General features: G+C 39.7%; 1 protein-coding gene across 1 annotated transcript in view; it reads right to left on the bottom strand.

The window, feature by feature from the left end:
* ASAH1 (N-acylsphingosine amidohydrolase 1) overlaps positions 1-21,821 on the bottom strand; it is a 39,951-nt gene extending 18,130 nt beyond the window's left edge. The window contains exons 1-2 of the mRNA XM_068532142.1: positions 21,666-21,821; positions 8,356-8,402 (exon numbers count right to left, since the gene is read on the bottom strand). Of these exons, the coding sequence (XP_068388243.1) occupies positions 8,356-8,402; positions 21,666-21,743 (125 nt within the window). The 5' untranslated portion in view covers positions 21,744-21,821. The remainder of the gene's footprint in view (positions 1-8,355; positions 8,403-21,665) is intronic.
* Between the last annotated feature and the right edge of the window lie 1,599 nt (positions 21,822-23,420).

Genomic DNA, 23,420 nt, shown 5'->3' with positions numbered 1-23,420 from the left:
AAATTCTGTCCCACAATTCAGTAAAATAATGACTGTTCCTCCTGTTATGGCAGGGGCTACAACCCCCTCGCCTCTCCGCCAGCACACATTTGGATTTCCGTGTCTACTAGCAATGATAAATCAGCGGCCCCCTGGAGGCAGGCACGTTGGTGGCACTGTCATAAGATACGTGTTCTACCTGTGAACTCCAATCAGCTGCTTCTCCCCGCGTAACTTCCAAAAAAACCCAAACCATGTCCCTGTATCTGCCCTAAACTCCTGATTCTTTTTCAGTCTAGGATTCCAAAGAAGAAATGGAGAGGACAAACTCATTACAGCAGAGGATTATGCTTAAGTGGGAATGGGAAGACCCCAGAAGCCTCTCTACAGTAAAATCTCCACTCATCAGAATTCTTTGACAAAACCGTTATTAATCTGATTAAGAAAATTATTTTAATAGCTAAAGCTTACTATGATTTTGGCTAACTATAATCCCATGTTTCACTTCTCATTCAATACTTTTCTAAAATGTTTCAGTATTTAACATCTGTACCTCAATTTCCTAGAGAAATAAAGAGTATTTACCTTATGAGAGCAGTGAAGATTACATGAAATATGCAAAAAATACTTAGCAGCATCGGTATTTATTTATCTATTTAGGCTGTGCCATGCAGCACGCGGGATCTTATTAGTTCCCCAACCAGGAACTGAACCTGTGCCCCCTGCATCGGGAGCTCGCAGTCTTAACCACTGGACTGCCAGGGAAGTTCCAGAGCATTGGTTTTTTTTTTTTTTGAATTTTATTTTATTTATTTTTTTATACAGCAGGTTCTTATTAGTCATCAATTTTATACACATCAGCGTATACATGTCATTCCCAATCTCCCAATTCATCACACCACCATCGACATCCCCCGCGGCTTTCCCCCCTTGGTGTCCATATGTTTGTTCTCTACATCTGTGTCTCAACTTCTGCCCTGCAAACTGGTTCATCTGTACCATTTTTCTAGGTTCCACATACATGCATTAATATACGATATTTGTTTTTCTCTTTCTGACTTACTCCCCTCTGTATGACAGTCTCTAGATACATCCACGTCTCAACAAATGACCCAATTTCGTTCCTTTTTATGGCTAATACTCCATTGTATACATGTACCACAACTTCTTTATCCACTCGTCTGTCAATGGGCATTTAGGCTGCATCTATGACCTGGCTATTGTAAATACTGCTGCAATGAACATTGGGGTGCATGTGTCTTTTTGAATTATGGTGTTCTCTGGGTAAATGCCCAGTAGTGGGATTGCTGGATCATATGGTAATTCTATTTTTCGTTTTTTAAGGAACCTCCATACTGTTCTCCATAGTGGCTGTATCAATTTACATTCCCACCAACAGTGCAAGAGGGCTCCCTTTTCTCCACACCCTCTCCAGCATTTGTTGTTTCTAGATTTTCTGATGGTGCCCATTCTAACTGGTGTGAGGTGGTACCTCATTGTAGTTTTGATTTGCATTTCTCTAATAATTAGTGATGTTGAGCAGCTTTTCATGTGCTTCTTGGCCATCTGTATGTCTTCTTTGGAGAAATGTCTATTTAGGTCTTCTGCCCACTTTTGGATTGGGTTGTTTGTTTTTTTAATGTTGAGCTGCATGAGCTGTTTATATATTTTGGAGATTAATCCTTTGCCCGTTGATTCGTTTGCAAATATTTTCTCCCATTCTGAGGGTTGTCTTTTCATCTTGTTTATGGTTTCCTTTGCCGTGCAAAAGCTTTTAAGTTTCATTAGGTCCAATTTGTTTATTTTTGTTTTTATTTCCATTACTCTAGGAGGTGGATCAAATAAGAACTTGCTGTGATTTATGTCAAACAGTGTCCTTCTTATGTTTTCCTCTAAGAGTTTTATAGTGCCCAGTCTTACATTGAGGTCTTTAATCCATTTTGAGTTTATTTTTGTGTATGGTGTTAGGGAGTGTTCTAATTTCATTCTTTTTCATGCAGCTGTCCAGTTTTCCCAGCACCACTTATTGAAGAGACTGTCTTTCCTCCATTGCATATCCTTGCCTCCTTTGTCACAGATTAGTTGACCATAGGTGCGTGGGTTCATCTCTGGGCTTTCTATTTCGTTCCATTGATCTATGTTTCTGTTTTTGTGCCAGTACCATATTGTCTTGATTACTGTAGCTTTGTAGTATAGTCTGAAGTCAGGGAGTCTGATTCCTCCAGCTCCGTTTTTTTCCCTCAAGACTGCTTTGGCTATTCGGGGTCTTTTGTGTCTCCAGACAAATTTTAAGATTTTTTCTTCTAGTTCTGTAAAAAATGCCATTGGTAATTTGATAGGGATTGCACTGAATCTGTAGACTGCTTTGGGTAGCTTGGTCATTTTCACAATACTGATTCTTCCAATCCAAGAACATGGTATATCTCTCCATCTGTTCATATCATCTTTAATTTCTTTCATCAGTGTCTTATAGTTTTCTGCATGCAGGTCTTTTGTCTCCCTAGGTAGGTTTATTCCTAGGTATTTTATTCTTTTTGTTGCACTGGTAAATGGGAGTGTTTCCTTAATCTTTCTTTCAGATTTTTCATCATTAGTGTATAGGAATGCAAGAGATTTCTGTGCATTAATTTTGTATCCTGAAACTTTACCAAATTCATTGATTAGCTCTAGTAGTTTTCTGGTGACATCTTCAGGATTCTCTATGTATAGTATCATGTCATCTGCAAAGTGACAGTTTTACTTCTTCTTTTCCGATTTGTATTCCTTTTATTTCTTTTTGTCCTCTGATTGCCATGGCTAGGACTTCCAAAACTATGTTGAATAATAGTGGTGAGAGTGGACATCCTTGTCTCGTTCCTGATCTTAGAGGAAATGCTTTCAGTTTTTCACCATTGAGAATGATGTTTGCTGTGGGTTGGTCATATATGGCCTTTATTATGTTGAGGTAGGTTCCCTCTATGCCTACTTTCTGGAGAGTTTTTATCAAAAATGGGTGTTGAATTTTGTCAAAAGCTTTTTCTGCATTGATTGAGATGATCATATGGTTTTTATTCTTCTATTTGTTAATATGGTGTATCACATTGATTGATTTGCATGTATTGAAGGATCCTTGCATCCCTGGGATAAATCCCACTTGATCATGGTGTATGATCCTTTTAATGTGTTGTTGGATTCTGTTGGCTAGTATTTTGTTGAAGATTTTTGCATCTATATTCATCAGTGATATTGGTCTGTAATGTTCTTTTTTTGTAGTATCTTTGTCTGGTTTTGGTATCAGGGTGATGGTGGCCTCATAGAATGAGTTTGGGAGTGTTCCTTCCTCTGCAATTTTTTGGAAAAGTTTGAGACGGATGGGTGTTAGCTGTTCTCTAAATGTTTGATAGAATTCACCTGTGAAGCCATCTGGTCCTGGACTTTCGTTTATTGGAAGATTTTTAATCACAGTTTCAATTTCATTACTTGTGATTGGTCTGTTCATATTTTCTATTTCTTCCTGGTTCAGTCTGGGAAGGTTATGCCTTTCTAAGAATTTGTCCATTTCTTCCAGGTTGTCCATTTTATTGGCATAGAGTTGCTTGTAGTAGTCTCTTAGGATGCTTTGTATTTCTGTGGTGTCTGTTGTAACTTCTTTTTCATTTCTGATTTTATTGATTTGAGTCCTCTCCCTCTTTTTCTTGATGAGTCTGGCTAATGGTTTATCAATTTTGTTACCTTTTCAAAGAACCAGCTTTTAGTTTTATTGATCTTTGTTACTGTTTTCTTTGTTTCTATTTTATTTATTTCTGTTCTGATCTTTATGATTTCTTTCCTTCTGCTAACTTCGGGTTTTGTTTGTTCTTCTTCCTCTAGTTCCTTTAGGTGTAAGGTTAGATTGTTTGAGATTTTTCTTGTTTCTTGAGGTAGGCTTGTATTGCTCTAAACTTCCCTCTTAGAACTGCTTTTGCTGCATCCCACAGGTTTTGATCGTTGTGTTTTCATTGTCATTTGTCTCTAGTATTTTTTGATTTCCTCTTTGATTTCTTCAGTGATCTCTTGGTTATTTAGTAACATATTGTTTAGCCTCCATGTGTTTGTGTTTTTTATGCTTTTTTCCCTGTAATTGATTTCTAATCTCATAGTGTTGCGGTCAGAAAAGATGCTTGATATGATTTCAATTTTCTTAAATTTTACTGAGGCTTGATTTGTGACCCAAGATATGATCTATCCTGGAGAATGTTCCGTGTGCATTTGAGAAGAACGTGTAATCTGCTGTTTTTGGATGGAATGTCCTATAAATATCAATTAAATCTGGTGTCTTGTGTCATTTAAAGCTTGTGTTTCCTTGTTAATTTTCTGTTTGGACAATCTGTCTATTGGTGTAAGTGAGGTGTTAAAGTCCCCCACTATTATTGTGTTACTGTCGATTTCCTCTTTTATAGCTGTTAGCAGTTGCCTTATGTATTGAGGTGCTCCTATGTTGGGTGCATGTATATTTATAATTGTTATATCTTCTTCTTGATCATTATGTAGTGTCCTTCCTTGTCTCTTGTAACATTATTATTGTAAAGTGTATTTTATCTGATATGAGTATTTCTACTCCAGCTTTCTTTCGATTTCCATTTGCATGGAATATCTTTTTCCATCCCTTCACTTTCAGCTTGAATGTGTCCCTAGGTCTGAAGTGGGTCTCTTGTAGACAGCATATATATGGGTCTTGTTTCTAAATCCATTCAGCAAGCCTGTGTCTTTTGGTTGGAGCATTTAATCCATTCACGTTTAAGGTAATTATCAATATGTATGTTCCTATTACCATTTTCTTAATTGTTTTGGGTTTGTTTTTGTAGGTCCTTTTCTTCACTTGTGTTTCCCACTTAGAGAAGTTCCTTTAGCATTTGTTGTAGAGCTGGTTTGGTGGTGTTGAATTCTCTTAGCTTTTGCTTGTCTGTAAAGCTTTTGATTTCTCCATCGAATCTGAATGAAATCCTTGCTGGCTAGAGTAATCTGGGTTGTAGGTTCTTTCCTTTCATCACTTTAAGTATATCATGCCACTCCCTTCTGGCTTGTAGAGTTTCTGCTGAGAAATCAGCTATTAACCTTGTGGGAGTTCCCTTGTATGTTATTTGTCGTTTTTCCCTTGCTGTTTTCAATAATTTTTCTTTGTCTTTATTTTTTGCCAATTTGATTACTATGTGTCTTGGTGTGTTTCTTCCTGGGTTTATCCTGCCTGGGACTCTCTGCACTTCCTGGACTTGGGTGGATATTTCTTTTCCCATGTCAGGGAGGTTTTCGACTATAATCTCTTCAAATATTTTCTATTTTCCTTTCTCTCTCTCTTCTCCTTCTGGGACCCCTATAATGCAAATGTTGTTGCGTTTAATGTTGTCCCAGAGGTCTCTTAGGCTGTCTTCATTTCTTTTCCTTCTTTTTTCTTTATTCTGTTCCACAGCAGTGAATTCCACCATTCTGTCCTGCAGGTCCCTTATCCGTTCTTCTGCCTCAGTTATTCTGGTATTGATTCCTTCTAGTGTAGTTTTCATTTCAGTTATTGTATTGTTCATCTCTGTTTGTTTGTTCTTTAATTCTTTTAGGTCTTTGTTAAACATTTCTTGCATCTTCTCGATCTTTGTCTCCATTCTTTTTCCGAGGTCCTGGATCATCTTCGCTATCATTATTCTGAATTCTTTTTCTGGAAGGTTGCCTATCTCCACTTCATTTAGTTGCTTTCCTGGGGTTTTATCTTGTTCCTTCATCTGGTACATAGCTCTCTGCTTTTTCAACTTGTCTATCTTTCTATGAATACGGTTTTTGTTCCACAGGCTGCAGGATTGTATTTCTTCTTGCTTCTGCTGTCTGCCCTCTGGTGGATGAGGCTATCTAAGAGGCTTGTGCAAGTTTCCTGATGGGAGGGACTGGTGGTGGGTAGAGCTGACTGTTGCTCTGGTGGGCAGAGCTCAGTAAAACTTTAATCTGCTTGACTGCTGATGGGTGGGGCTGGGTTCCGTCCCTGTTGGTTGTTTGGCCTGAGGCGACCCAACACTGTAGCCTTCCTGGGCTCTTTGGTGGGGCTAATAGCAGACTCTGGGAGGGCTCACACTAAGGAGTACTTCCCAGAACTTCTGCTGTCAGTGTCCTTGTCCTCACGGTGAGCCACAGCCACCCCCCGTCTCTGCAGGAGACCCTCCAACACTAGCAGGTAGTTCTGGTTCAGTCTCCCCTGGGGTCACTGCTCCTTCCCCTGGGTCCCGATCCGCACACTACTTTGTGTGTGCCCTCCAAGAGTGGAGTCTCTGTTTCCCCCATTCCTGTCGAAGTCCTGCAATCAAATCCCATTAGCCTTCAAAGTCTGATTCTCTAGGAATTCCTCCTCCCGTTGCCGGACCCCCAGGTGGGGAAACCTGAGGTGGGGCTTAGAATCTTCACTCCAGTGGGTGGACTTCTGTAGTATAAGTGTTCTCCAGTCTGTGAGTCACCCACCCAGCAGTTATGGGATTTGATTTTACTGTGATTGCGCCCCTCCTACCGTCTCATTGTGGCTTCTCCTTTGTCTTTGGATGTGAGGTGTCTTTTTTGGTGAATTCCAGTGTCTTCCTGTCAATGACTGTCCAGCAGCTAGTTGTGATTCTTGTGTTCTCACAAGAGGGAGTGAGAGCACGTCCTTCTACTCCGCCATCTTGTTCAGTATCCTCACTGCATTGGTATTTAATCAGTAGTGATCACTATAGAATATTTTCCTCCTTTACTCTGAACAATAAACATCATGAAATTATTTTTGAAACTTAGCATTTCCTGTGCCCAGGTCAGCACAAGCAACATTAATCACTGACTGAACCCACCTGGTAGTGTGGCAACTAGTCCAAGTGACAAACACACATACACAAATAAGACAGCAGATGCTAAGCACCAGTGAGCAGTAGAAAAGAAATGATAATGGGATTCAGATGGATACAGGAGTGCCCTTGTTGTCAGTCCCTTGATCTCCAGCACTGATTTGACTGGTCAGGCTGGATAAACAGGTGTTTCTCTCCTCCCTCATAACTGCCAATGCATACCTCCAGAATCTGTGCACTTGATTAAAAAGGATGGTCTTAAAGGTACAGGAGGGACTTCCCAGTGGCTCAGTGGTTAAGAATCCACCTGCCAATGCAGGGAACACGGGTTCGAACCCGTATGCGCGCGCACACACACACACACACACACACACACACACACTAACATGGAACCAGTTAAATGCCCAAGCAGGGAGTTTGCAGGGCAATCAATTCACTGACACCTACACACAAAATGGAGTAGGGACAAAAAAGCCTTAAATGTCGCAGGTACTCATTAAATGTTCAATGAACTGGGGCAGAGAGAGCAGCCAAGAGACACTCGCAATCAATAAGGCACTGAAGATCAATACAATGCCAGTGGTGATGAAAAGGAAGAGCCTCAGAGACCGAGCCATGAGAGAGGGCTGGAGTGTGCACTGGCTTCATAGCAACACAGAAACTGGTAACTTCTAAATACTTCCTGCCAAATATTTGCTTCTTTCTACAGAAAGGTGAGTAAATACAAAGAATTTAGTTTATTATGGTTTCACTGTATCTAGGACAGAGGCTATTTAGAAAACATAATTCAGACAAGTGTAGCACAATATATATATACTTGAAGTGCCATAAAAACTGAAATGTCATCTTGATATTACTGGTTAAAGTTGTACGTACTCTGCCTTCCCTTCCCTGCAGCAGGCTTTTAGCAAGAGGGAAGAGCAGGGATAGTATGGTTACCCTTCCCGACACACCTCTTCCTTCTTTTTCACATTCTGCACCCTCTGGACCAGTGAGCTGTTTTTATGTCTTTCCCACAGGCTTATTTAGCCACATAGGATCTGAAAAGGCCAAAACCCTAAACTAAAAATATTAATGTAAACACACTAAAACACGATATTGGCCCATCCCTATGTTTTCCAATCCTGTTTTGTCCTCAATACCTTTGATTATCATGCCAGGGTTAATTCTTTTAATGTTTCACATGAGACCCTACACTTCTTTGTTTCAGTATGATCCAGTAGTTTATACTCAGGCACCACAAAAAATCACAGGTCACCTCTGCATTTGTCATGATGAGAAAAATACTCAGGGGTAGATAGAAGAATTTAGTGGAGAATGGAAATCCTTTTTTTTTCTCCTATGATTTTGAAAGGCTAGAAATGGACATTTTCATCATGGGGTATTTTCATATTTGTTCAAAGTCTTAGCCAAATGCATAATACACAAACCTGAGGGAAGAAAAATTTGTCTCAGGATAGAAGACATGACTTAAGTTTTTATTCACTGTCATTATTATTATGAGATCATCACATGGAGAAAAGTCTCCACGAAGGTCAGAGTGAGTCTTGAACATCTGATGTTTACTCACGTTGGTCCAGAGGGAGGATAAGTTGATTTTCTGCAGTCTTCTGTCCACTAAAAAACAAAGACAATTAAGTTTCAGAAAAACAAACTGAGTAGGCAATCTGCAAAAACAGTTAAAGCTTGTGAAGACAAAATCAAGTATGATCTGTCACTTTAGACCATTTCAATGCCTCTTAAAAGTCTTTTCCTCCCCTGAAAACTTCTAATATCTCAAACCTAAGTGCATTTTCATTCAATTCAACTTGCACTATTTGCCAGGTATTGTAATTTCGCTTTTCTACTGCAAATATATTGAGTAAAGAGAAAATATAAGAACGTAGATGGGCAGAGTTCCCAGGTGGCCCAGTGGTTAGGGTTCCGGGTGTTCACTGCTGAGGCTCAGATTCAATCCGTGGTGGGGGAACTGAGATACCCAATAGTGATTTATCATTCTTTTATTATTAGTTCAAGATGCCAAGGCATGTTCATCTCCTTTCTGCTGGAGACCCAATATTGTAATAGAAAAAAAACATTTTTTTTAAGAAGTATAAATCCACAATAAGAGGAAGGCCAAGTAGGGAAGGAAACTACTAGAACTGTAGTTTGAGCTCAGAAAATATATCTGCAGCAAATTTGTGTGGGAATGGAGATCTCACATCCTGTTTTAACTTTTGATTGTATGGGAAGTGTATAAGGTAGCTTGACATTACCTGAGATTCAAACATTAATTGTTGTCAAAATACTACAGTATGTTTCCCATATAAGTACTGTCTGCCTTGTAATTTTAGGCTGACCTCATTAACAGCATCAAGTGTAAACTTAAATTATCAAAGGATAATTTAATCATTAGCATTTATATTCTATTTCTAAATTATTAGAATATAAAATATTAGATATTAAATAATACCAATTTGATAATTCAGTATCAAATTAGCAAAAGCTAATTTCCAAAGCCATTCAGTGTTCAATAATAGTGATTGAGGGTGGTTCTTCTTATTCAGAAAAATTTCAGTCTCAGCCTTGAGCTCAAAAGTTGTAGTAAAACTTCACTGCTGCCAACCTAACTGTTGAGTGGTAAGGGCAGTCAGGATATTCAGCATCTATTTCTTACAAAATTCACTCAAGTGAAAATCTATGAGAGCAAAAGAAGTTCATGGTTGAATATTAACAGAATGATAGATTTAAGTATTGTCCACAAAGGACCTGCCAATCAACAATATATTTAATAACCACAAGCTTTAAACATCTTGCATTTTCAGAAGTTTTGTACATTTGTCCAACTAAGCTTTTTTTTGCTCCACACATATTTTTACCACTGTCAACTGTTACACATCATAACAGATTCCACTTCAGGTCTTTCTGAATTACTCAATTCTCAACTTCTTTGAAAACATCCCTGCCTGTTGTTGTTTTATGCAGACTATTCATAGAGACTAATTCTTTAGTCTCAAACTTGGCATCGGATGCTCTAATAAATGTTGATAACTGATCAGTATCAAGAGTCAAGAAAAACAACTAGGAATCATTTGCCTTGTTCATTAATTGATGTTGATGTTGCTGCCAAAGTCCCAGGCAACTGTTCTCGGCTAAAAGCTAATAGTGTGAAACAAATTTTCTCAGGACACATTTCTTCAACTTCTACAAGCAAATGTGATTTCATCAACTCATCTTTGGCAAATGGCTTTCCTTGCTTTGCTAACAAATAAGCTACCTGGAGACTTAATTTGGCTGCAGCCTCATTTTACTTTGTAAAATTTGTAAATAAATTCTGCTGTGATGAGATACTCTAGATCTTGTTTTTCTAACCACTTTTTTCCCTAGGAGTTGGGAATACTGTGATGACTGCTCGGTCTCGTAATATCAACATACACTGTATTCTTTTAGCACAACTCTAGCGTCACTGTGTAATAAACACAATGCTTTGCCAGCTAATTAACAAGATAATCCCTACTCCGCTTGGCCTGAAGAGCACGTCTGAAGTCCACTTTTCCCTTCTTTTCTTGTTTTGACGTGATAGGTCTAGACTAGTAATTTACTTAAAGATTAAAATAACCTGGTGCATTGATACACACGGCACTTAAAATGCAGTTGAGTTATAATTGCATAAGCGTCATCTGAAGTGTGCAGAGCAGCAGTGAAAGCCACGAGCACACTGCATTCAGTCTCTGCTGCAACAACCCAACTGCCATAGCGCTGAAGCAGCCAGACAAAATGCAAACAAACAAGTGTAGCTGTGCTCCAATACAACTCAGTTTATGGACCCTGATGTGTGAAATTTACAAAATTTTGACATGTTACAAAATGTTAATCTTCTTTTGAATTTCCCCCCAAATTTTAAAAGACGTAAAAATCATCCCTCACTCGCAGACTTTAAAAAAACAGGTGCCAGGCTGTAATTTGCCAACCACCACTCAGGATACTAACACCCGTACAAGTTGCCCTTGCTCTTGCTAGATGATTTCTTCAGTTTCTGTCAAGGAAAACCCTTTGAGGTGGTATGTATGTGTGAAAAAAAAAGAGAAGAGGGAGAGAGAGTGTGTGGGTTTAGTCTTTTGCTTAGCTATAATGTTATATGCAGTTCTCTATGCAGAGGTTGGGATGGGGGTTATTTTCTGTTTGCTGGCCCCTCAACTAAACTCTTTTCATCCTCATTTATTATTCTTACTCTCCAGAATAAATGCTACTCTGAGCCAGGAATCTCTCTGGGATCTCCTTTCCTCAAAACAGCTTTGCCCACTTTGTTTCATCAGTCAAAACTCCTCCACCTATTACCTAAATGCTAAGAAGTAACTAAAAATCTCTCAGACATACAGAGACTCAATTAAAATCATACACTCTTGGACTGATATTAGTCTTTGGTGGCACTTAGTTGTATTAGTTTCCTATTGCTGCTGTAACAAATTACCACAAACTTAATGCTTAAAACAACACAAATTTATTATGTTACAGCTCTGAAGGTTGGAAGTCTAAAATGGTTCTGCACAGCTGAGTTTCCCCTGGGGCTCCAAGGCAGAATCTGTTTCCTTGACTTTTCCAGCTTCTAGGGGTCACCTACATTCGTTGGTTTGTGCCCCACTTCCTCCATCTTCAAAGTCAGCAGTATAGCATCTTCTCTCTTCTTTGGCCTCCTGCCTCCCTCTTATAAAGATGTCTGTGATTATATCGGCCCCCTTGGATAATCCAGTACAACATCCCCATCTCAAGATTGTTTACTAAATCACATTTGCCAAGTTCCTTTTGCCATAAAAAATACAAGATGAATGTACAACAATCAAATGTATTTCTATACAGTAACAATGTGCAAACTGAAATGAAACTAAGAAACTACTCCACTTACAACAGCATCAAAAAGAATAGAATACTTAGGAATAAATTTAACCAAAGATGTGTAAGACTTGTACATTGAAAACTACAAAACACTGTAGAAAAAAAATTAAAGACCTAAATAAATGGAAAGATATACATTGTTCATAGATTGGAAGACTTAATATTGTTAAGATGGCAATGCTCCCTAAATTGATCTACAGATTCAATGCAATACCTATCAAAATCCTAGATGGTTTCTTTGCAGAAATAGACAAGTGATCCTAAAATTCACGTTGAAATTCAAGGGATGCAGAACATCCAAAACGATCTTGAAAAAGAATAACAAAGTTAGCGGACTGACACTTCCTGATTTTAAAACGTACTATCAAAGCTACAGTAATTAAGATAGTGCACTACCAGCATAAAGATATAAATCAATGGAATAGAATTGAGAGTCCAGAAATAAACCCTTACATTTATGCCGATTACAAACCATATATTTGGTAAAAGATTTGTCTAGAATATATAAAAATCTTACAACTCAATAATAAAAAGACAACTCAATTAATAAATGGGCAAAGGATCTGAACAGACATTTCTCCAAAGAAAATATAACTCAATAAGCAAATGAAAAGATGCTTAACATCATTTGCCAATAGGGAAATGCAAGTCAAAAGCACAATGAGATACCACTTCACACCCAATAGGATGGCAGTTATAATAATAAAACAAGTGTTGGCATGGATGTAGAGAAACTGGAACCCTCATGTACTGCCAGTGGGAATATAAGATAGTGCAGCTGCTTTGGAAAACAGTCTGGCAGTTCCTCAAAGAGTTAAACACAGAGTTATCATGTGACCCAGCAAATTACTCTCCTAGGTATAAACCTAAGAGACATGAAAACATGTGTTCACACAAAAACACTGTACACAAATGTTCACAGTAGCATTATTCATAATAGCCAAAAGCAGAAACAACCCAAATGTCCATTAACTGATGAACAAAATATGGTATATCCATAAATGCAATATTACTCCGTCATAAAAGGGAATGCACATTTACTGTACTGATAGATGCTACAATGTGAATGAACCTTGAAAACATTACGTGAAAGAAGCCAGTCACATGTATTGTATGATCCTCTTTATAGAAAATGTCCAGAATAGGTAAATCTATAGAGACAAAAAGTAGATTAGTGGCTGCCTAAGACTGAGAAGTAGTTTTCAGGGTTAAGGCTAAGTGGTGAGGGGTTTCTTGGGGGTGATGAAAATGTTCTAAAATTGATTGTAGTGATGGTTGTACAACTCTGTGAATATACTGAAGCCATTAAGTTGTACACTTTTAGTGGGTGATTTGTATGGTGTGAATTATATCTCAGTAACACTGTTAAAAAAAAGAAAAAAGAAAGGTGCAGGGAAGATTGTTGAAAGTAAACTACATTTTTATCCATCACTGAGATGGATATGTATGAGAGCAGACAATGCCTCAAGTGGATTCAGACAAATTCAGCATAAACACATTATCAATAGCAGTATTCATAAAGCTAACCAGGGGTGATATTTGGATCTTTCAGCACCCAATTTGGCATGGGCACCAATTAATCAAAACAGACTGAGCTGCAAACAACTAGTAGGACAGTAGAGGTGGTATCTGGCTGAACATCACTTGGGTATGAACAGTTAAAAGTGCCTGCTTCCGAGATGAAAACTCTAATTCGAAAAGTACATGCACCTCAATGTTCACAGGAGCACATTTACAATAGCCAAGATGTGGAAGCAACCTAAGTGTCTATCAACAGATGAATGGATAAAGAAGATGTGATGTATATATACACAATGGAATACTACTCAGCCATAAAAAGGAATGAAGTATTGCCATTTGCAGCAATATAGATGGACCTAGAGATGATCATACTAAGTGAAGTAAATCAGAAAGACAAAGACAAGTATCATGTGATAACCTTATACGTAGAATATAAAAAGTAATATCAATACAAATGAATCTACTTACAAAACAGAAATAGACTCACAGACATAGAAAACAAACTTATGGTTACAAAAATGGAAAGGGAGGGAGGTAGGGAGGGATAAGTTAGGAGTATGGGATTAACAGATACGTACTACTACATGTAAAATAGATAAGCAACAAGGATTTACTGTATAGCATAAGGAACTATATTCAGTATTTGTAATAACCTATAATGGAAAATAATTTGAAAAAATGTATATAACTTAATCACTTTGCTGTACACCTGAAACTAATGCAATACTGTAAATCAACTATACTTCGAAAAACACAACAATAACAACAAAAACAACAAAAAAGTGTTTGCTTCCAGAGAAGGGGGATGGGGTAGAAGGAATAAGCCTGGAGATGGCTGGGTTTTTTTATCATAAGCCTCTCTATATTATTTGATTTTCTTTAACTATGTACACTTTGATACCCATTTTAAAATATCAAATTAAAAAACTGCATGATTTCATTTACATTATGTTGAGGATTTTCAGAGAGTGATTTTCTGACATGATTCTAAGTTTTCTTTTTAAATTTATTTATTTAATTAATTTATTTTTGGCTGCGTTGGGTCTTCGTTGATGCACGCGGGCTTTCTCTAGTTGCAGGGAGTGGGGGCTACTCTTCGTTGCGGTGCGTGGACTTCTCATTGCGGTGGCTTCTCTTGATGCGGAGCACGGGTTTCGGTAGTTGTGGCACGTGGGCTCAGTAGTTGAGGCTCATGGGCTCTAGATTGCAGGCTCAGTAGTTGTGGCGCACGGGCTTAGTTGCTCCGCAGCATGTGGGATCTTCCCGTACCAGGGCTTGAACCGTGTCCCCTGCATTGGCAGGCGGATTCTTAACCACTGCGCCACCAGGCAAATCCTGACTTTAAGTATTTTTAGTTGTCAGTATCTAAAATTATTTTAAGATAACAACATATGACTGCATTGGAGGGCAGGGTATTCTAAATTCACTAGTCCTTGCTTAGTGAAATTGGAAATGGGACACCAAAAAGCAACACTCTACTTAAGAACATCTTGATTTAAAACTACGGATTTTCCAAACAGCACTTAATAAGAAGGGCAAGTATTAATTTTAGAAATACAACTCTTACTTCATTCTAATTTATTCACTATAAGATTCTTCTAAATATCAGAGCTTTCAGTGAGTTTAAAATGTGATTTGATTCACAAATATCTAATTTATGCCCTTTTTACTGAATTTCAAGTTTTCAGGAACTTTACGGTCATGGGGTTATGTTCTGGATGCAAGGCCCAGCTCCATTAGTGACAAGGTTACACAGTGGGTGACAGAGCCCCAGTTCAGGCTCCCCCTGATCTCTCCCATAGCTTCCCACAGAGATAACAAGAAAATCTCAATTTAATTCCTAATAGGGAACAATCTGCATTTCCTTCAGGGCTTTTGATGATCACTAGAATCAACTCAGTGAGTAAATGAAATGTAATGACGCTCATCCTTCCCTAGTAATTTTATCTGCATGACCTGGGTTCCAAAGCCAATATAAAATTAAACTACAAGGCATATTTCTTACGACTGTAGGGAAGTTACAAGTGCTCTATCAAATATTAGGAGAGAGTTCAACTGCCCCAGAGGTAACAGAGCAACCTAATCATACATGCAAGAGTCTGAGGTTGATAAGACATTTTACTATGATAATGCTGACAGCAATAAATAAACATGAAATACAAAGACATGAAATCTACACAGAAATTGGCTGTAAGAGTAAAGGGTAAATGTGATTGTAAGTTTTAAAGCTAGCAGCCATAAGATCAGGGTATTTCAGGTGTTTATAAGGTACTGACACTGAAGTCATTTTTTTTTGTTTTTAAAATTTTTTAATTTTTTTATTGAAGTAGAGTTGATTTACAATATTATATTCGTTTCAGGTATACAGCATAGTGATTCAAATTTTTATAGATTATACTATAAATTTAAAGTTATTATAAAATATTCACTATATTCCCTGGAGTGTACAATATATCCTTGTAGCTTATTTATTTTATATATAGTAGTTTCTATCTCTTAATCCCCTACTCCTTATTTTCCTCTCCCCCTTCCCTCTCTCCACTTGTAACCACTAGTTTGTTCTCTATATCTGTGAGTCTGTTTCTGTTTTGCTATATTCTTTTGTTTGTTTTATTTTTTAGATTCCTTGTATAAGCGATAACATACGGTATTTGTCTTTGACTTATTTGACTAAGCATAATAGCCTCTAACAACAGTCATTTTAAACAAAAAGATTAGATTTGGGGTAGAGTGGAGACAGGTACATCCTTACTTTCAAGGGAGACCTCAACAGGGAAAGACAGCTTGAAAAATCTATGTACAGACTTGAAATAAAATTACAGTGAGCTCATTTGTTATTTAAAGTTTCTTACTATCTCCAAATTTAACTATACATGGTTTTAATAACAGACAACCTTATCAAGGTAAGTAAAAATTTAAACAGATGATAGGTATAGAATGTAAATAGATGAAAGGGAGCGATATTAGGTAGTCAACTTGGTATACTGTGCTACCTTGTCAAAGGGTGAAAAAATACAACCAACTTAAAATCTCAATCTTTCACGTATGTGCTCTCTCATTTTTGCTTCCTAAAGCCAAAGAAAGTGGTGAAAATCTCTGTAAAATGTTTTCTTAATATTTCCTGTGTCAGCGAATTCTCTAATTATTCTAGTTATTTGATAAGAACTTGAACGTCTTCAGAATTAATCAGTCTTTACGTCCTCCCCACTCACTAAAAAAAAAACTAACTACAGAGCTACTTGACATAACTATATTTAGGAAAATAAAATATAAAGTGAAAATTATTCCATTAGCAACCTGAACGCTCCATGCCTAAAAGAAATGAGATAATTCATCCAGCTCCCTAAAATATTTGAGTCCTCTGGAATGAGAACCTCAATGAAATGTATGCTTCTAAGACTGTACAAAAGAGTTCAGAAAGCCCTCATGTGCTTGTCTTATTCACATAACCAGAAAAAGGCAATGAAAGGTGATTTAATTATATAGCTCACACCAGTGTTCTTACCATCAGAAAAGAAGCTGAACAATTTCAGCAAGACAACTTCTTTCTTTCTTCCTCCGTTCCTTCCTCCGTTCCTTCCTCCGTTCCTTCCTTTCCTTCCTTCTTTCTTCCCTTTTCCTTCTTTCGTTTCCTTCCTTCCTTTCTTTATTCCTTTATTTATTTATGGCTGCATTGGGTCTTTGTTGCTGCGTGCGGGGGCTACTCTTTGTTGTGGTGCACGGGCTTCTCACTGCAGTGGCTTCTCTTGTTGCGGAGCACAGGCTCTAGGAGCGCGGGCTTCAGTAGTTGTGGCACGTGGGCTCTAGAGCGCAGGCTCGGTAGTTGTGGCACGGGGGCTCAGTAGTTGTGGCTCACGAGCTCCAGAGCGCAGGCTCAGTAGTTGTGGCGCACAGGCTTAGTTGCTCCACGGCATGTGGGATCTTCCCGGACCCAGGCTTGAACCTGTGTCCCCTGCATTGGCAGGTGGATTCTTAACCACTGCGCCACCAGGGAAGTCCAGCAAGACAATTTCAATTCAATTCTTTAATTCACTGACAACTATTTTCTAAATAAGATTTTTTCTTAAAGTGTTCTCTATGTAAGACAGAGCAGACACATATTCAAGACACACTTGAATAAGAAAAGGCATGTTTTCTTGCATATATAACAAATTCAAATGAGCATGCAAAGTTTTTCACTTGTTTTCTGACCTCTGATGGAACGGTACCCTATTAAATTGAGAATATTTAGGTAAAAGGCATGTGAACAAACTCTCCATAAGGGCAAAGACCTCTCTATCTTGTTCACTGACCTGTTCCCAGCATCTGTAACAGTCTGGCACAGAGTAGGCGTGCAGTATTTGTTGACTAAGCAAACATATGGTATCTGTGTATTCCTTCCTTTAAAGTACTGGGTGGAAAGCAAATGCAGTACAGTAAAACTGGCCAGGCCAGATGGGGTTTAGGTGATTTGGGAAAACTTTGTAAAAATCATTGCTAAAACCTGATTCAGTGGCTAATGTCAACAACGTTATTACTCACTTGAAAAACTGATGCATAAAAATAAGTTCGATTCAGCAATTCACTACTGAGCCAGTGTGTTTAATTTTCACACATTTTAGGGATCTGCTTAGATTTATTACTGAGAACAGTCATCTCGCCTACTCTGATTCCTTTCCTTCTGATCACTCCATAGGCTACTACAATCTATTTTCTGCTCCCAACATGCTCTGGCCAAGGTGACCAATGACCTCTAGGTGCCAAGCACAACAGATACTAGACATCTCAATGGCATTCAACACAGGTGACCTGTCCCTCTCTCCCCTGAGCTTCCCTAACACTCACTCTCCAGTTCTGGCTGCTGCTTTAACTTTGCCAGTTCTTCCTGACCTGACACATGCCAGTCCCCTGAGCCTTTGACTAAGCCTCTTCTCTTCTCTTCTATCTGCTCATTGTTCACTCCAGTGGGCTTCAAATAATATGCCTACGACTTCCAATATCCTCTTCTGAGCTCCTGTCCCAAATGTCTGCTGGGTATCTTGGTGCCATCTGAAATTCGACATAACCAGAGTGAAAAATGATCTTCATTCTTCCCTCCTCATATTCCTAGGTAGTGATGCCACCATTCTCCCAGCTGAGCACTTCAGAAAGGTGCCAGTATCTCATCCCCATCCAACCCCTCCTTCTTCTCATTCTACCTCCGAATCTTCTCTGGAACCATCCACTTCTTTCCTTTTCCACTAGCACAACCCTCCTGTAAGTCACCCCTGGACTAGCTCCTCAGATCCACCCTTGCTCCCTTCCAATCCAAACTGATCTTCTGAAAGTGAGAAATTCATCACATCTTGTTTAAAACCAGTCAACAGCTTCCCATTGTTTTTAGGATGAATTCAAAATCCTTAACAAGGTCTACAGGGCCCTGGATGATGGCATCTCCATCTCCCTCTTCAGATTTTCTTGCACCACTTCTGTCACCACCAGCTCTCTTTTTAAAATATTTTTTAAATTTATTTTTTATGGACATAATATTGGTTTATAACATAAGTTTCCAGTACACATTATATTTCTACTTCTGTATACACTACGGCATGCTTACCGCCAAAATTTTAGTTTCCATCCATCACGATACAATTGATCCCCTTTACTCATTTCACCCTCCCTCTGCCCCTTTCCCTCTGGCAATCACTATGCTGCTGTTCTCTGTATCTACATGTTTGTTTTTGTTTGGTTTGTTCGTTTATTTTGTTTGTTTCCACATTTGAGTAAATCATACAGTATCTGACTTTCTCTGTCTGATTTATTTCACCCAGCATAATTCTTTCAATATCCATACATGTTGTTACATATGGCGAGATTTCATCTTTTTTTTATGGCTGACTAGTATTCCATCGTGTGTGGTGGGTGGGTGTGTGTGAGCAGGAGAATCACATCTTCTTTATCCATTCATCCATTCATGGGCACTTAGGTTGTGTCCATGTCTTGGCTCTTGTAAATAATGCTGCAATGAACATGGGGATGCAGATATCTTTTCAAATTAGTGTTTTCGTTTTCTTTGGATAAATACCCAGAAGTGGGATAGCTTGTCACCACCATCTCTTAATAGAATCAAATAACTCAAGAAGACCTTAAAATATGCCATAGTCTGAAACGCCTCAAAAACAAAACAGAACAGAAAATCCACAGACATTCCAAATCCAATGATTTTTGTTTGTAATTTAAAGCCAGTTCCCACTATCATATTTATCAAAAGTAGTTTTGAAATATATTTTGTTACTATGTGTGGCTACAAACAGTTTATCATAGAACAATTCAAAATGGAAAAAATGCTTATTCTTGTCAAAGGATGAGGTCACTGAACTTCTGTGAAGTTCCCAAAATCCTGTCAGCCAGTGGCTCCCAGATTTTCCAGATCAGTTAAAAAACTGAGAGGGGCCCAGCACAGGGGAGTCCCAGTTTTTGTTCTCCAGAGTGAAGATGTTAAAACAAACAAAACAAAACAACTCACACACATAAAAGAACATTTTAACAACAAAAATTGGAAGGTCAAAAAAAAAAAAATTGGAAGGTCATAATCAGAATAAAAGCTAACATTCTAAATTAATAATTTCAAGGCCTCATTTTTCTCATTTCATTAAAGACTTGTGAAAGCAGCTTCCCAAACTGACACCAGAGGCCAGACTAGAATTTGACAACCACTGTTCCAAATAAGAACTATTAAATTCATGGAGGGGTTGTTGATTTTTCCTGTTCTACAAATACCTTTTAAAGTACTTTTGCTTGAAAAAATAAAGTACTGAGAAAGAAAATAAAAGGCAGACATTGACATATGAAACTGTTCTGAGGTCCACAACTAGACCTCTCAGTATTATCACTTGCTGATCCGACACTCAAAAGCCAGGCCGTTTCTGTTCTCTTGTTAGACACAACCAAACTCACAGAATACCTACCTCACTGAAGGTGAATCTGAGACATGATCAAATGAGACAAAGCAAGGCCACTTTATGACTCTGTCTAAGCACAGACAAAAACAAAGGTACGTGTAACACGCAAAATACCAAACACCTCCTTCTCTTGCTAAACAAATAACTGTTTCTTCTTTACCCATAGTGTTGCCTCACTTTCTAAAAGCAACCAATCTAGAGCAAACCACCGATTCCTTAGACCTGCCCCTGAAACACACAAAGTCCAAATTATAAAACAGGTTTTTCCTAATGCCCTTTTACTGAGAGGCCCCACGGTTGCCCATGGCATGCATTCTCATTCACTGCAAAATCATAAACCCAATTTCTTCAACTACAGGTGTGTTTCCTGGGGTCTTTGGCTGAAAGCATTGACAGTATCAAAGTATAAAATTCTTTAAAAATTCCCATAATCCCAACCACTTTAAAGCAAATTAATTCCCTACCCACACTAAAGCAGACTAATTTTATTTTTCCTTATACCCTTCCAATCCTCACCCACATGTATATACTGTGTATTTTTCTGTTACTGAAATCGCTGTGTATACTATTTTGTATTCTATTTTTACTTGCTTTATCTTGCATCAATTTTGAATGGCTGAGTAATATCTCACCACGATCTTATTCTTAAAGCTTTTCTCCGCAGAGAAATAAAAGAATAAAAGAGGAGAATGCACATCTTGCTTCCAATGTCAATGTTCTACCTAAACTATTCAAAAACACCCTCACCTAGTCTTAGGTCACATGCACCCAAGTTCCTATTTATCTGATCTGTTGATAAGAAAAATGCAGTCTTATTGCTTTTAAAGAAGAGAATTATGCAAGAGCACCAGACCGGGTGTCCAGAGGCTTGAGTTCAATCATACTTCCGAAAACTATACTGTGACCTCTGGCTAGACATTTTCTCACTCGGAATCAACTTCCTCCCTTGCAAAGTAAGTGAAACTGGTCCCTCATTGTCTCTTGTAGTTATCAAGTCTGTGTTCCTGCTACTTCCCTCAAGGGGAAATAGCCACAGGCCCAGAGATAAAGGCCAGGCATCCACACCTGGGTTGGCCTGGGCTGCTCCCATTGCCCTGACTGGGAATGCCTCGCCCTTTCCCAGGGCCCTCAGGATCCTTAGCTAATATTTTTCCTTCAGCACCTCGTCACCAGGCAGAGGATGCCAAAGTCCTCAGGAAGTTCGTCATTTAATCATGTACACAAATCAACTGCAACTTTTTCTCTTACAGTTCTGGATGCTCGAAGCTGGCACTGGTAGAACAGATGCAATCCATCAAACGTGAGGGTATGCAAATCATAATCGCCAGTCGGCAGAGATCAGGATTCCCCCAAAAGGCTTCCTTGTTCCAGCTTGTACCGAATCAACCCGGGGTGAAATTCGCCAGCCCGCTCTGCACCCACACCTCTGCTCAGGAAAACACCGACCCCTGTAAAGATGCTGCCAGGACTAGGTGTCCCTCAAGCCCCGGCGGCCCCGCACCTGAGCCCCCCGCCTCTCCGTGCTCCCGCGCGCCCCTCTCCGCGCCCTCGCCTCCAGCTCACCCACCGGTGGCACATGCTGCGCCACCGAGCAGGTGACGGTCACGCTCAGTAAGACGAAGGTTAGGCGACTCCAGCCAAGCATCGCTCCGACCGCGAACGCCACTACAAAGGACGCTAGATGAGGCCGCACTAGGTACCACCTGAGCTCAGAGCAGACCACGCCCCCGCCGCCGCGTGACCCGCGGGCTGGACCGCACCACGCGAGGCGGGGGGAGACGGGCGCGCAGGAGATGGAGAGGGCCGGGCTTTTCGGTGACAAGGCAGGACAAGGGAGCCTTCCGAGAGGAAGAACGAACCCACAGGATGGGGGTCAGCGCTCGTGTTAGGACCGTGGTGTTTGTCGGTCGCCTCCACCCCCCCCCCACTGCTCCGCGGGCAATGGTTGCGCCGAGCCCGAGCTCCAGCCCCAGCTCCGCCCCGGAGGGTGGGGCTGAGGGACTTCTAGTCGGAGAGCTGCCCAGCTAAGGGCCGCGCCCACCCCCGAGCTTGGGGATGGGCGCCTTCTCCGACTACCCTGCTGGCCAGGTGCGGCCGTGCAGCGTACGCAAACGGCCCAGGGCGAAGTCTGCCTTCGGGCAGCTCGGTACCAAAAGCCCACGAAACGGGCGCAAGCCACGAGAGTCTCAAAACGCGGCGTAGCACGCGAACGCGACCCGTCTTTGCGCTCTAAGGAGAGCAGGGCCGAAGTGAGTGAGGTTTTTCGTCCTGACCGTGGGGTCACCGGACAGGTGTCGAGGTGGGGGGATACCCGGGAGGGGGGATAATTAATTCTCACGGATAGTAAAGACTGTGAATTACCCATTTAGACTTTAGCAGCCGAGCTGACAAGGCACAGAATTTAGGCTTTAGTTCCTTGCACTTACACAACAGGTGGAATGTTCAGGTAGAACCGCGAACCTTCCTTCACTGATGGGAAGCAGCTGTGTGTTTTCACTTAACTGATGAAACGCTTCAGGTTGGCAGAGCCGGGGGTGAACCTGGGAGGAGGGTAGGCTTTCGCACCTGAAAAACAGCTTTACAGATGTATTTGCTTGGCCTTCGTCCCTTGTATGGACGCCGTCGCCCTAGTAGGATGAGTTACTTAAAAGTCCAACAGGAAATCCTACCCTCTGGGTTCCACTTTCTGATTGAGCCTCTTTGACATCCAACTAGCTTCTTTTTTTAATGCTTCAGTAAAACTCAGAATACTATCACTAAAATCTTCATGTATTTTTTTTCTTGTGTGTGCTTGAAATTGCAATTTGACCCATTTGTATTACTTCGTTAGAAAACCAAACAATCTTTTTGCTGGAGATTGGGAAACGAGAATTTGATGTTTGAAGGCTGTTTTCCTAGGATTTTTTGTTTGTTTGTTTTGGTTTTTGGTAGATGACAGGGTTCCTCTCTCTGAGGAGGAAGTTTGACTTTTGAAACATATCACATGATTTTGAAACATATCAGTGGTTCCTGATTCAACAGTGAGCAAGCAGATCATAGAAATGTTCATTAATTCAAAAATATTTACTGCCCACCTACAATGTGCTAATCATTTTTTCCAGACACTGGGGATAAGCAGGGAACAAAAAGACAGGAGGTTCCTCCCTCATGAGGCTTACATTCTAGATGAGAAATGGGCAGTAAACATCATACCCGAGAAAATTTATATAGGATGTTAGAAGGTAATAAATGTTATAGAGAAAAAGCGGAGTAAGGGGGATCAAGAGTAGGGAGAGTCACGATGTTAAGTAAGATGGACAGGACAAGCATTATTGAGAAAGTG

Source organism: Eschrichtius robustus, chromosome 21 (genome assembly GCF_028021215.1).
Source record: "Eschrichtius robustus isolate mEscRob2 chromosome 21, mEscRob2.pri, whole genome shotgun sequence".
Taxonomy (NCBI): domain Eukaryota; kingdom Metazoa; phylum Chordata; class Mammalia; order Artiodactyla; family Eschrichtiidae; genus Eschrichtius; species Eschrichtius robustus.
This window is presented reverse-complemented; position numbering and strand designations above follow the sequence as displayed.